At 37.6% G+C, this 15096-nt stretch overlaps 1 protein-coding gene and 1 pseudogene across 1 annotated transcript; both read right to left on the bottom strand.

Moving 5' to 3' along the window:
- On the bottom strand, positions 1–1643 carry LOC121256572 (acidic endochitinase-like). Its single transcript, XM_041157421.1, has 2 exons — positions 1007–1643; positions 1–622 (listed from the first exon to the last, which is right to left on the bottom strand). The coding sequence occupies exons 1-2, from the start codon at positions 1360–1362 to the stop codon at positions 97–99; spliced, it is 882 nt and encodes a 293-aa protein (XP_041013355.1). The 5' UTR covers positions 1363–1643; the 3' UTR covers positions 1–96.
- A 2269-nt stretch (positions 1644–3912) lies between these two features.
- On the bottom strand, positions 3913–5041 carry LOC121256582 (annotated as a pseudogene).
- Between the last annotated feature and the right edge of the window lie 10055 nt (positions 5042–15096).

Raw genomic sequence — 15096 nt, forward strand, 5'->3', positions numbered from 1 at the left:
TTTTTTTATTTTATAGAGATTATTGCTTTATTTATAAATATTAGGCACTACATCCTGTAAACTGGGACTTATTCAGTGGAAGCCAAAACAAAATGTTCAAACATTGTTTTTAATAGCTGCGCTATAGCCGTTATCATAATTTCTAGACCAAAGCATAACCCCTCCATATTTTGAAGAACTCTTGATAGAAGGCAAAACATCACTATTAAGCACATCGGGAGGGATGTAGCCACTCCCAGCTGCCTCTGGAGCAGCAGGCAATCCCAGAAATATTTGCCCAGCTTGAATAGTGTTCCACTGATTCCAATAGCTCTTCAAGTTGTCTGCATTCCCTGAGTATTGACAGGGTGGGTTGTTATAGAATTGAACCCAGACATAGTCAAACAGGCCAGTGTCTAGTGCTCCTTTTAGCCAAGCGTCTGGAAATGGACACTGTGGTGCTGCTGTTAAATAAACCTTTTTCTGTTGGCTAAATGCAGATAGTGCCCTTGCAAGCTCGTCCCAGTTTTGGGTTGTGCCTCCCTCGATATCGAAGTCAATGCCATCCAGAACTGCATCACCCAATGGACGGGAGTTGGATTGACCCCCAAGAAAGTTGTTCCACAAGTAGTTTGCAACACTCCTGCACAGTATCAGAGAACATCATTTTCTGATCTTTTACTTGGTGAAAGGGACCAGCAAAACATATACATTCCCTTCCAAACATCTACGCTTGAAAACTAATGTTAGAAAGAAAAACAAAACAAAAGTTCTAAGTCGGTGCAAATAGACACAAATAATGGTGGGATCCATTACAATTGTCGATAAATGTGGCGAACTTCGGTGTCGGTAGGTGTTTGATGCTTTGACTTTTTAATAATAGCAATGGATTCCAAAAAATTGACGTGTTTACGTACCGACTTATAAGTAGCATTACTGAAACTTTTTAATATAACCTCAAATTTCTTAAGTATAAACACCAAAGAAGCTAGCTCTGTGAAATATAGTGAGAAGAAGCAATGCTTGCCTGGCATCTTCAGCGGAGGAGAGGGAATAGCTACCAGCACCGCCTCCTAGAGAGAGCATCACCTTGATGCCCTGGTTTTGGCAAGCTCTGATGTCGTTGCTCAAGCCGGTGCACCCATTTGTGCTTGGGTCACAATGGCCGGCAAGGTTCATCTGTGGGGTCTGGCCGTTGCCAAATGTTACCAGGAAAGCTATGTTCACTATACCATAATTCCCAGAGGCGCAAGTATCAGCCAAGCTGCCCTCATTTCCATTCTGGCCCCAGTACACAGAGATCACGCCTGCCTTTGAGCCTGTGAAGAGGGCAACCATTAAAAGGCAGAACAAGGCTAATGGGGTCTGCAACTTTCGAGCCATTGTTGTGCTTTGCTAGTTGCTGCTTCGGATTGAAAGTTAATGGTGAAGGGAGCTCTATTTATAATTTTATAGGCATATTAAAATACAGTGGACAATGACTTTATTTTCTCCCAGTCAATACGTTTGTGGAAGAAGATTGTCAAGAAACCGTGTCAAATTAGAATCCTATGCACTACAAAATGTCCTTGTCAGTCCCTGAACTTTCACTTCTGAGGTTGAATGTCCGAGCTCATTACTAGGAAACAGACTAAATTCTGAATTTGAGTCTATTTCTGGGTAAAATTGCAGGAAAATTTTCTGTATGAACAGCGGTGTGAAAATGGCTCAAATTTCGTGGAAGTTGGCATAAGTTTCCAAGTTTTTAATGACTTGCGCGCGAAGACTTGTCCAGTACGTCGCTAGAGGCGTTCAGATAAGCCAGAAACAAAGAACGGGTTTGGTTTGAAAAGCATATATATTATTTTATTTCTCTCAATATTTCACACACCATAAAAAATAAAATAAATATATATATACAACTGTTTTCAAAGCTATCAAGTATCAATCATCAATATAGTATGCTTCTCTTATGTTATCGGGAGTTATTTTTAGTTTTCACCATAAACATATCATTAATAGAGAAAGCAACTGTCAGGAACAAGCAAACTCATCCCCCCCATTAATCTGATCCTCTGATCCTAAAATCCTGCCATGGCTTTACGACCACTCCCATCATCGACAACTTTGATATTTTAATGAACTGATGATATTTTTATCTTATTAAAATTTAGAGGTCATATGAAAGATTTGAATGTTAGGATCTGAAAGAATATCAGCTTATCCATACTATTCTGGAATTGTAAGTACAAAAATACTGTTAGGCACGAGGCTTAATTATGCAACATCTTAAAAAAAAAAAAAAAAAAAAAGGGTCCGTCGAGAAAAACTTTTTTTTTTTTTGACATTTTTTTTTTCCTTTTACGAAGGAATCAACCTTTTTACAAAAGAACTATACAAAATTTATGTATTTAAAACTTGTAGAAATAAAAATAATATTTGTAATCCTAGGATATATAAGTCTCGTGTATGCTTTTTGACAAAAGTGAATAAATATAGAACCTATATAAGAAAAAAAATTTAATAGTAGATCTCACTCTTTTTTAAAGAGAGTGCGTGAGACTTGTACATCTAGGACTGTATCTAATATTATTCTTAAAAAAGGTGGGATCTATTATTAAAAAATAAATTTTTTATTTAAGTATTAGATTAATATTTTTTTTTAAAAAAAAAGGTGGGTGAGACTTCCGCAAAGTAAAATTGTAAATATTTTTTTTAATATAGATTCATTTTTATTATATTAAGACTTTAAGATCCTATTTGGTTGTTAAACTCATTTGAATTCAATTCAGTTCAGTTCAATTTTAAGCTAAGTCTAACATCTAAATATTAAACTCTCAAATTACTGAACTTATCTCAACTCAAAACTTATTTATACATGAGACACATAATATTTTTAACTTTTTATAAATATATCTAAATTTATATTAACATCTAAATATTTTTAAACTTATCTTAAATAGATCTCATAAATTTATTCTATTTTTTCAATTCATTAAAGAATTAAATTCAGTTCAATTTAACTCACTAGCGAAATGAAGTCTAAGAGTCCACTGATGTATGGGTCAAGGTCTTCCATAATTAGGGTCCACATCAGTCCACTGATGTATGGGATCTATATCAGTTAAAAAAGGCTAGGATAGGCATTAGATAGCCCAATATATAGCATTGGGCTAAAAGCTATGATGGATAGGTGTTTTCTTTTTCTTTTTCTTTTTTTAAAGATGCATAGGCTTTGTTGAGAGTATGATTTCTCATGATAGTCTCTTCGGTGCACATGACATATAATAATTTCTGCAATATTATTTTATACAATTTAATATCCCTCGTCACCAGAAATAAAAACACTATCAAATACTTTCTAGATTTTCAATTTTATCGTTTCTCTTGATTTATAAAAATTTATCTATATGATTCGCAAGAAAATTAATGAGGGACTTACCGTATCAACCAAGTTAAGCTGCAGCTTTAGGGAGAAGAGTAAGAGGTAGAGATTCTTTAGAACAGATCATAATATAAATAACAAAATCTATATTTTCTCTTCAGTTTAAATTTTAAAGATAAATAATGATTGCACAATGTTGTAAGTACGAAAAAAGGTCGACAGTACTTTAGAACAACAATAGACTTTATATTTTGGAATTCTAACCAAAGTTATAGGGACTTTTTATAACTTTAGGGACTTCAAGGAAGATATGTCAAATATATTTTTGGAATTCTAGCCAAAGATTTCCTCAGTCCACCAAATTTAATTGTTACAAAATTGAAACCTGTTTCACTATCTGTGAAATAGTATTTCAAAGAAATTATTTTATTTGTCAAATGTCCTTCTATCAAGAAAGGAGGAAAAATACATGAATATTTGTCTTCCAACTAATCACGGTTTATACTTTACAAACCATATTATTAAAACTAATATACTGTAGCCTCAAATAGCTCACCCTTGTCATAAGTCTAAGACCAAAACATAACACCTCCATATTTTGAAGAATTCTTAATAGAAGGTAACACTTCATTAGTAAGAACATTGGGAGGGATGTAGCCACTCTAAACTACATCAGGAGCTGGAGGCAACCCAAAAAATATTTGCCCTACTTGAATAGTGTTCTATTGATTCCAAGAATTCGTAAGGTTGTCTTCATTGCCAGAGTATTGACAAGGAGGATTGTGTATAAATGGACCCATACATAATCAATAAGGCAAGTTTCTAGTGCTCCTCTTAGCCATGCGTCTGGGAAAGAAGACTCTGGTGTTGCTATTAGGTAGACATTTTTCTGTTGGTTAAATGCATACAGTGCCCTTGCGAGCTCGTCCCAATGTTGGTTTGTGCATCCCTTAATATAAAAGTCAATTCGATCTAGAACTGCATCACCCAATGGACGGACTAGATTGGCCCTCAAGAAAGTTGTTCCACAAGTAGTTTGCAACACTACTGCCCGGTATCAGATCAGAACATCATTTTATTTTCTTTCACTTGGTGAGAGGGACCAGCAAAACGTGCACATTCCCTTCTAAACATCTACGCTTGAAAACAGATTTTAAAATAAAATAAAATTAAAAAAAAAAAAAAAGTTCTCCAACTTTCTTACAAGGTGGTGTATAAAAGCATAAATTATTGTGGGATCCATATCAGTAGGTGTTTGCTGTTTTGACCTCTCAAGTCTTAATAGCATCAAGGAATCCCAGAAGAAGTGACGTTTCAATACACTCACTTGCAAGTAGTATGACTGAAAAATAATAGAACCTCAGACTTTTCAAGTTTAAACACTAAAGAATCTCTGTGAAATATAGCGAGAAGAAGCAATGCTTACCTGGCATCATCAGCAGAGGAGAGGAAATAGCTACCAGCAGCGCCTCCAATGGAGAGCATCACCTTGACGCCCTGGTTTTGGCAAGCTCTGATGTCGTCGCTCAAGCCGGTGCACCCATTTGTGGTTCTGTTACAATGGCTGGCAAGGTTCATTTGTGGGGTCTGGCCGCTGCCAAATGTTACCAGGATAGCTATGTTCACTATACCATAATTTCTTGTGGCGCAAGCATCCGCCAAGCTGCCCTCATTTCCATTCTGGCCCCAGTCCACACAGATCACGCGTCACGCCTGCCTTCGAGTCGCTGAACAGGGCAATGAACAAAGGAAAATGCTATGGGTCCAGAGGAGTCCTACTGACGATGGGTACTGATTTTTTTTTAATTAATAATTAAAAAAAATATTTTTTAATAATGTTATGAATTTTCCTTTTAAATATTTAAAAATAATAAAAAAATACCCAAAAAAAAAAAAGATTGCAGAAAGATTCCTCAATAAGCGTAGTGCTGCCATGAATGGCAGAAAAAGTCTAATAAGGTTTGCAATTTTCCGGCCATGAGGGCTGTAATCATGTAATTGAGTTGAGCTGAGCTGGTCTTTAGTTTGTCGAGTTTGGCTCAATTTAAAATACTCGAGTCTCGAGATTTTTATTTATTTTTTGTTCATGCTCAACTCGGTAAGCTAAATTTCCAACTCGAGTTCGAGCTCAAATTCGACTTGAATTGTTTATTTTTTGAATAATATTTAATAATTAATAAATTATATAGATAAAAAATAGAAAATTGAATATTGATTTTGTACAACTAACAAGTAGAACCTCTATTGAGTTATAAAATTTTAAAATTTTATAAATAATCGATACCTAATTAGTTGATACTTATCATAATAATAACATATTATATGCCTACATAAATTATTAATACATACACATAATATGATAGCATATATTTATTTCATATATGGTTCCCACATACTAGTATATGAAATTATTAAATCTTATTGACTAATTAGTGTTCAAATTATAAAAATAGTTATGAAGTATATTCAATATATAGATATAAGTAATTAGGTAACATATTATATATTTAATTATAAAAGTGCTATGCTTATATTATAAGCTAATACATATATATGTATATCTATATATACATATAGGAGTATGTATATATTTATTAATATATGAATGGGCTTTAATCGAGTCAACTCAGGCATAAACGAGCGGGCCTTAATGAGCCTTAGTCGAGTTGAGTTGAGTTTTGTCAGGTATGTGTCATTTACTAATCGAGCAGATATCTGCTTTCAAGGGCGGGTTTTTTTTTACGAGTCGAATTTGATTCGAGTTTAACCGGAAGAGTATCAAGTGGGCTATCGAATAGACTGATTCATTTACAGCACTACGAGCCATTATTGTGCTTCGAATTATTAATGAAGGTTGGGACATATATGTATTGGCATATGTAGACTATAAATGACTTTATTGTCTTCCAATCAATACATTTGTGGAAGTAGATTGTAGAAACACTGTGTCAAACTGGAAATGTAGTGACTAATCACTCATCATGGTGCAAATTGCAATAGTTTTATGAATATATGTAGATAGAAGCCACTATTGGGAGCAATCATTTTGCACACATGATGTGTCATCATCTAGACCACACATCTCCCAAGTCTAAAATAAAAAAGTAGATAATTAAAAACAGTCATATAGTAAGTGCAAAGTATGCACTGCTACAGTGACTTCTCTCTAGCATTACTCTAGTTTTATTAAGGGTGATGCTACACCCAGGAAGGATCTCACCGAACGTCAATTTTTTTTCTTTTTAAAATTTTTTTTAAATACTTTAAACATTTAAAAAAAAGTATAAATTCATTAAAAAAAATTTCTTAACCATTAAATAAAAAAAACAACCCAATCGGTGGGTTTTATCGATGGATTTTATAGGTGGGAGTAGTGTTTCCCTTTATTAAAACACAACGTCTGACGCGCTCATACTACAAGTTTATACTAGTTCAATTATATCACTTATAATTAATGAGTTATATTGAAATAGATATACATATTGTTTTCATGATAGCTAGAAGTTTATTTAAATATTAAGAGAGTTAAGGATTCTCACGTACAACATAATTGTGTCTCTAGCCATTAGAAGACACTCGGAAGAAAGTTGTTAGAGTAAGCATTTTATCACAGTCAGGTGAAATTCCCATTAAGCTACAATGGAGATGGATACATCTTTTAATTGTTATTATTTAATATAGTTTATCATAGAAAATGAAATCCTAATATTTAATGTTTCAATTAAAATATTTAACATGTGGTATAAAAGTGAAATGTTGTAGATATTTTTTGGTCTTAATAAAATATAATATAGATAGTTTATGAATTGTGTTTCGGTTTTACATGTTCATGTACTTTGTGTTTCGGATATAAACTTCATGTGTTTATGGATTTGTGTATTGATCATTAATGCGGTCTTGGCATGGGAGAGTTACAGAGCGAGTTTATGTTGTTATGGTATGCGAGAATGTTTATGTAAGCAACATGTGGAAAAACTTTCCTTACGTAACGCGTGCATGCTCTGCTAGGGTTTTCCTTCGGTTGTGGTGATGATCGGCCCTCTGATGGCCTCTGGTACTGGCGGTCTGGAGTAGATTACTCTGGCAGGGCCCCTTCAGGTGGGTCTGGAGCTTTTGGCCGGTAAAAATACTGAGGTGTGTGAACGTAGATCATTCGTGGAAGCTTTGCAGTGGCCTATTCCACCTCCAACATTCAAACTCCCAGCTCGACGCCCTGTGGTAATCAATGGTGAATTGGGTTTTGTTTTTTTCGGATACTGAGATGGCAAGGGCTGCCGAAGACTTAAACTACGCTTTGGTTCTCAAATTCCTGAAGACTAGACCATCCATTGATGTGTTGTGGTAACCCGAGATGGGAATCGTCATCGGCGGGAAGGCTCGAACAAGCGGCGCCCTTGTTTTTGCTTAAAAAAAAAAAAAAAGGTGCTGACGGTGGAAGGAGGAGGCCGAAAATCATATCACCGACACCTCCTCTCTGGGATGAGTGGAGCTTTTGCATAATAGCGGTGGCAAGGACGTGAAACAAGAAAGGTGTAACACAACTGATAAATAAGGAAATAATAGCAGGAAAAGGAAGTAGAAAAGGTGATAGCTTTCTTTGAGGGAAAGCGCCTCCAGAACACAAGTGAGGGAAATCGGGTTTTTTTGATTAAACTGATTGATACCTCATACATTTCAGGGAATACACTATAAGGACTTACTACTGGGCCATACACGGCCACTTATAGGAAGACTCAACAAATAAGGACTAATACTTGGCCCACGACCTACTGAGATAGCATGTAAAAAGAAATAACAGACTCCACTAATTAACTTAACAGACCCGAATAAACTGAACCCAAATAAATGGAAAAGCCCATGGGAGAAGGCCATGGCCTAGGACCACACGTGTGCCATCTAGATAACTCTTCACCTCACTTCGAACTAACACTTCGACACTCTTGTACTTCGGTTTCCAAAAGCCCTTTAAAATCTAGGGTTCTTGACCCCATCGCTTGTCGCCGCTCCCTTGTGCTTGCTGCCACCGCTCACCCTTCTCCTCCTCCTCCATAGTCGGTGGTTGTTACATAGCCTCCCTGTTAAAACACCTTGCCTGCAAGGTGGGGGAAATCCATTTTCAGTTTCGTGTACCCTTCCCATCTAGTGTCTGCGGCCTTTTGGCCTTGCCAGTGAATGAGTAGCTCCGCCCTAGCTTGGTTGCAGGCTTTAACCATGCGACGACTCAGTATCTCGGTTGGTTTGGGTTGAATCACACCATTCTCGTCCACGAGAGGCAACGACGGAAGGGCTGTCACTTGGGATCCAAGCTTCCATTTTAGTTGTGAAACATGAAACGTGCTGTGAATCTGGGAGGAGCTGGGAAGATCCAGCTTGTAGGCCGCTTGTCCTATCCTCTGCAGCACTCGAAATGGGCCAAAAAACTGAAGGGAGAGCTTGAGATTTTGGTGCTGCGCCATCGTGCTCTTCCTATAGGGTTGGAGCCTCAGGTATACTTTATCTCCCACATTGAACTGTTGCTCTTTTCTTTTAAGGTCAGAGTATTTTTTCATCCTATCCTGTGCAATCTGTAAATTGCGTTTGAGAAGTTGTGAAATATGGTCCCTTGTCCTCAATGTGTCATCCATTACTTCACCTCTTGCTGTACCTGGTACATAGTTTAGTATCCTAGGAGGCGGTTGGCCATACAGAGCCTCATAAGGAGTGATCCGTGTAGAAGAGTGTTGGGTGGAATTGTACCACTACTTGGCTAGGGGTATCCACTTAGCCCAATCCTTAGGTCGATCACCACTGAAACACCTTAGTTAGTTCTCAATAGTTTTGTTCACAGCTTCCGATTGGCCGTCTGTCTAGGGGTAGTATGCTGTGCTTAGGGAGAGTTGAACCCTCTACAAGGAGAAAATCTCTTGCCAAAACTGACTTATAAACGTGCTGTCTCGGTCAAAAACTATGGACTGTGGCAGTCCATGTAGCTTGAAGATATGTTTAAAAAATAGATGAGCAATGTCTCAAGCTTTGAAAGGGTGTTTGATAGGAATAAAGTGGCTGTATTTAGTCAGCCTATCGACCACGACCCACAGCGCGTTAAACCCTTGGGAGTTAGGCAATCCTTCCACAAAGTCCATGGTTATATGAGACCATGATTGAGCCGGCACGGGTAGTGGTTGTAGTAGCCTACTAGGTAGGGTGTTGTCCACCTTAACTCATTGGCACATGTCACAATTCTGAATAAACGCCTTAACATCCTTCTTAAGGCCTTACCAATAGAAATCCCTCTGCATTCGATGTATGGTCTTATCATGACCCAAATGACCTCCCCACGGGCTACTATGTGACAGTTCTTGCAGCCTGTTTTTGAATTCCTCATGCTTGGGGATATACATCCTGTTCTTATGCAACAAGAAACCCTTTCTCATGGTGTACTTAGGGTCCAGCTTGCCCTCTGAGAGAGACTATATCAGGTTCTGGACTTGTGCATCCCCTTCACGCGTTGCCTTCAAATCATCAATCCAGTGCACATTAGGGAACGAAATCAGCATTAGTTCAGCCTTCCCTTCCATATCCTTTCTTGATAGGGCATCAGCCATTCTATTCTCCAACCCTTTTTTATACTCCACCATGAAGTCATAATCCAACAGCTTGGTAATCCACCGTTGTTGCATTGGGGTGCCCACATTTTGGTCCAAAAGGTGCTTGAGACTCTACTGGTCAGTGCGCACCACAAAGGCTTGCCTCACTAGATAATGTCGCCACTTAAGAACGGTTGAGACAAGGGCAAACAACTCCTTCTCATAAGTGGACATCATAAGGGCACTCCCTTTTAATGCTTGGCTGAAAAAAGCTAAGGGTTTACCCTAGTGCATCAAAATAGCCCCAGTGGCATTGCCCGAGGCATTGCACTCAATAGTAAATGACCTTGAGAAATCCGGAAGTGTTAAAACTGGGGGTTGGGTGACGGCCTCCTTGAGCTTGTGAAAGGCCAACCGTGCCTCCTCATTCCACTTGAAAGCATCTTTTTTCAACATTTGGGTTAAGGGAGAGGCAATCCCCTCATATCCTTTTATAAACCGCCGATAGTAACCCGTTAGGCCCAAGAAGCCCCTCAAGCCCTTAAGGGATTTGGGTAGTGGCCAATCTTTCATGGCTAGTAGCTTATTGGGATCTACCCGTACTCCTTCTGCTGAGATTAGGTGGCCCAAATAGCCTACTTTCTTGCACCCAAAGTGGCATTTAGATCTCTTGGCGTACAATTTATGTTGCCTCAGAATTTCAAGGGTCACTTGGAGATGTCGTACATGATCCTCCTCTGTTTTGTTGTACACAAGCATGTCATCCAAAAAAACAAGTATGAATTTCCACAGGTAGGGCCAAAATACCTCGTTCATGAGGCTTTGGAAAGTGGATGGTGCGTTAGTTAGCCCAAAGGACATAACTAAGGATTTATAGTGGCTCTTATGCATCCTAAACGCTGTCTTGGACACATCTTCTGGTTTGACCAAAATTTGGTGGTAGACTGACCTCAAATCTAGTTTGGAAAAAACTTTATCTCCATACAATTCATCCATAAGCTCTTCCACCACTGGGATAGGATATTTATCCTTGATAGTGGCCTTATTTAGGCCTCGATAGTCGACACATAGCCTCCACGTACCATCTGCCTTATGGACCAGCAACACCGGGGATGAGTAGGGACTTTGACTAGGCCGTATAACCCCCGTAGAGAGGAGTTCCTGCACCAATTTTTCGATCTCTTCCTTTTGGTAGTATGGGTAAGGGTATGGCCTTAGGGAAATGAGTTTGGTTCCGGGTAGTAAGTTTATGGCATGGTCATGAGTTCGGTGAACTGTTGTAACAGTGGTTGTACCACTGCTGGAACTTCCTCTACATTTATTGAGCTAGTGGTTTTAACCCCTTCCATCACTTGTAATATGATGCCTTTTTTTTTTCTAGCCCATCAGGCCTCTTAAAGGTTCCTACCTCTATCATTTTAGCCTCTGCTAGTCCGTGGATGGATACCGACCTTCCTTGGTACTGAAATTGCATCACCAACTTCTCAAAGTTCCATAAAATTGACCCTAAGTCTCTTAGCCAATTAATTCCCAACACCATGTCCCAGCCTGCCAATACTAGAACATGGGCATCCACTAGGAAAACAGTTCCCTGGATTAACACCTCGACCCCATTGCATTTGCCTTCACTAGGAAGCAATTCACCATTGGCCACTCTCACTTGCACCCTCTCCTTGGTGTCAAGAGGAAGTTTATTTTTATATATCACTACTGGGTCTAAAAAACTATGAGTAGACCCTGTATCCACCAAGATAGTAACCCATTGGTTGCCAATTTTTCCTTTCACACGCATGGTTCTTGGGCTGTGAGACCCGGTGAGTGCATAGAGTGAAATTTCTAGGCTGTTTTGGGTTTCAACCAGGTCGGGTGGGGTTGTTTCCTCACTTGGGTCATCATTACACAGTCTGTCCTCACAAGTAGCCATTGCCAAATCAACTTCCAGCAACACATCTTCCAATAGGTACAGCTTAGGTCTTCCGCACTTGTGTCCCAGGTGCCATTTTGAATCACAATAATGGCATAGTCCCTTCTCCCTCCTCTCTTGCATTTGCTATTGGTTGATTTTCTGTATGAGAAATGATGGTTTTGAAAATGACTTATTGGCATATGGTGGGTTTTTTGGATGGAAAAAAGGTGGCCGGTTGGGAGTTTTGAGGATGCCTGGGCCTGTGGAGTAGTTATGGCTAAATCTGGTTGGGTTTTTTTTTCTTTTTTTTTTTTTTTTTTCTTTTTTTTTTCTTCTTGGATTTTGGCTAAACTATAGGCTGAGGTTGAGTTAGCGGGGTTGAACATTTTCACGGTCAACCGGATGTCATCGCTTAGTCCGCTAACAAAACAACTGAGTTTGTAAGGATCTGTCAATGCTTTTAATCTGTTAGCCAAGGTTTCAAACCTTGCTTTATAGTCCTTTACTGTCCCATTTTGTCTCAATCATGTCAAGGCCTCCATGGGTTCATCATACACACTAGGGCCAAATCTTACTAATAATGCCTTAACAAATGTCTCCCAATCAGGAATTTGTCCAGATTCTTCTATTCCTTGGAACCAAGTGAAGGCCTTACCTTCCATGTGAAATGAAACAAGTCTAAGTTTGTGTTGTGGTAGTGTATTATGGAAAGAAAAAAATTGATGCACCTTGTAAATCCAACTTGCAGGATCCTCTCTATGAAACATTGAAAAATAAAGTTTGATGGTGCGAGCTTAGACCTCGCCGTGTGGCCGCTGTGGGTCCAACTCCTCATGTTTCTGGAAACCGGAAGAAAAGTCTCCACCGTTGTTTTGCCGCTGCATTACCACATTCAAGATTGCTAGCTGTTGTATAATTGCCTCAAGCTGTCCTTTAATGGTTGTTACCTCTGTACCCAACCCTTTAGTTGTTTTTTTTTACAGCATTAAGAAAGACATTCTTGTAATTGAGTCATTCTTGTGCCATTAGCCATGTTTGTAATATTTTGAGCAATAGAGAATCGGTGTCTGCTGATACCACTTGTAACACAACTGATAAATAAGGAAAGAATAGCAGGAAAATGAAGTAGAAAAGGTGATAGCTTTCTTCGAGAGAAAGCGCCTCCAGAACACAAGTGAGGGAAATAGGGTTTTTTTGATTAAACTGATTGATACCTCATACATTCCAGGGAATACACTATAAAGACTTACTACTGGGCCATACACGACCACTTACTGGAAGACTAAACAAATAAGGACTAATACTTGGCCCACGGCCTACTGAGATAGCATGTAAAAAGAAATAACAGACTCCACTAATTAACTTAATAGACCTGACTAAACTGAACCCAAATAAACAGAAAAGCCCATGGGAGAAGCCCATGGCCCAAGACCACACATGTGCCTTCCAGATAACTCTTCACTTCACTTTGAACTAACAATTCGACACTCTTGTACTTCAGTTTCCAGAAGCCCCTTAGAATCTAGGGTTCTTGACCCCATCGCTTGCTGCCACCGCTCATCCTTCTCCTCCTCCTCCATAGTCGGTGGTTGTTACAAAAGGGCAAGTGTTCTCCTGTCGGGAGGAGGTGGACATCTGCGGAGGTAGGAGGGGAACAAAAGGCTATTTTATTATTATTATTTAATAATGGGGTTTGCAAATCATGCCTGCTTCTCTTTGTCTCCGGATCCAATTAGATTATTTTATTATTATTATTTTAATATTAGTTTTCCACATAAAAATATCAAAAAAATAAAAATAATTCTTTATCAAAGCATGTCCTTTATTGTTTAATAAATGTATGAGTTATTTGTAGCTGAATTAAGGTTATTAGTTATAAAATATTAAGTATTGTTTCTTTTAAATTTTATTATAGAGTAGACCATAAAATGTATGAATTACTTGGAGTTGATTTATGGCTATTATTTATAAAATTCTTAATTATTATTTCCTATGAATTTGTATTGTATGGTAGGGCATATAAATATATGAATTATTTGGACTTGAATTATGAATATTAGTTATAAAATTCTTAATTATTGTTTCCTATGAATTCTTTTGTATGGTTGGCCATATATATATGTATGTATTGTAACAACTGTCCTTGTGATGGGACTTTAGAAAATGATTTTAAAAAATGAGACGAGAATTACTGATCCTTTTAAAAATTTTTGCTTGCCTTCCTAGATATAAAAGATTCTAAGTTTAAAACTAAAATCTATTATATAAATCTAAGAGAGAGTTTTGCAACACAAATCATTAAGTTAAAAAGTCTTTTTACAAAACTTACTTTCATACATAACGAAAAACCTGCCTAGGCTTCCATCACTCTTCCCTTAGGTCATGTCTGTCCTGATTCTTCTTCCTCATTTTATCCCTGAGAGGGGCAGTAGATCCTTCATAAAGAGCTAAATGATTACATAACATTCAATTTAACTCTTTTCACTTTTCCTCTAGCTGATGCACATTGTTATACCCCGTGTATTGGGGTTAGTAGTCTTTTAGACCTGGATTTCACTCGTGGCCACATGTTAGGAATCTCTTTCAGTCAGGAGTAGCACTAGGTGCACTACCAGTACTACTTACCTGACATTGTAATCTGTCGAGTCATTTGGTACCATCATCCACTCATTCAGTCATGACCATTACATATTTTCATATATTAAAATATTCATTCATTTCAGTCATTTCCTTTTCATTCGTTCAGTCATTTCCTTTTTGTTCCTTCAGTCATCAGTCTATTTCATTTCATAAATATCATTTAAAAGTATAAGCATAGCAATATCAATAAAAATCATTTCAAGTATAAGCTTAAACTTCATTATAAACATCATTTCATAACATTCTTTAAACATCATTTCATAACATCATTTAAAACTCATTTCATAGCATCATTTAAACATCAGTTCATAGTGTCATTTAAAAACACTTTCATCGCATCATTTAAACATCATTTAAAAGCATAAAGCATAAACCTCAACATTTCTTTCATGAAGATAAGGATAATAGCTACTACATATAGCATCAATTGACATGCATACAATTATTACTTGGGGTACATAAATAAGGGCTGCCAAAGAGGGTTTTTACATACATATACCTTCAAACACTTATATATAGCATACTTTCATAAACATCCTTTCATTTCATTTCAGAAAGCATCATAAAGAGAAATATTACTTTTCATTTCATATAATTTAGAAAACTCTATAAGAGTATGAACATAATACTTACTTGGACTT

Source organism: Juglans microcarpa x Juglans regia, chromosome 1D, assembly GCF_004785595.1.
Source record: "Juglans microcarpa x Juglans regia isolate MS1-56 chromosome 1D, Jm3101_v1.0, whole genome shotgun sequence".
In the NCBI taxonomy this organism is placed as follows: Eukaryota; Viridiplantae; Streptophyta; class Magnoliopsida; order Fagales; family Juglandaceae; genus Juglans; species Juglans microcarpa x Juglans regia.

Bases quoted from the DNA above. Each gene is read 5' to 3' on its own strand.
- LOC121256572 (XM_041157421.1), bottom strand. From the start codon at position 1,362: ATGGCTCGAAAGTTGCAGACCCCATTAGCCTTGTTCTGCCTTTTAATG. The intron at 623-1,006 runs GCAAGCATTGCT...GATACTGTGCAG, and splicing joins TCCTCCGCTGAAGATGCCAG to GAGTGTTGCAAACTACTTGT.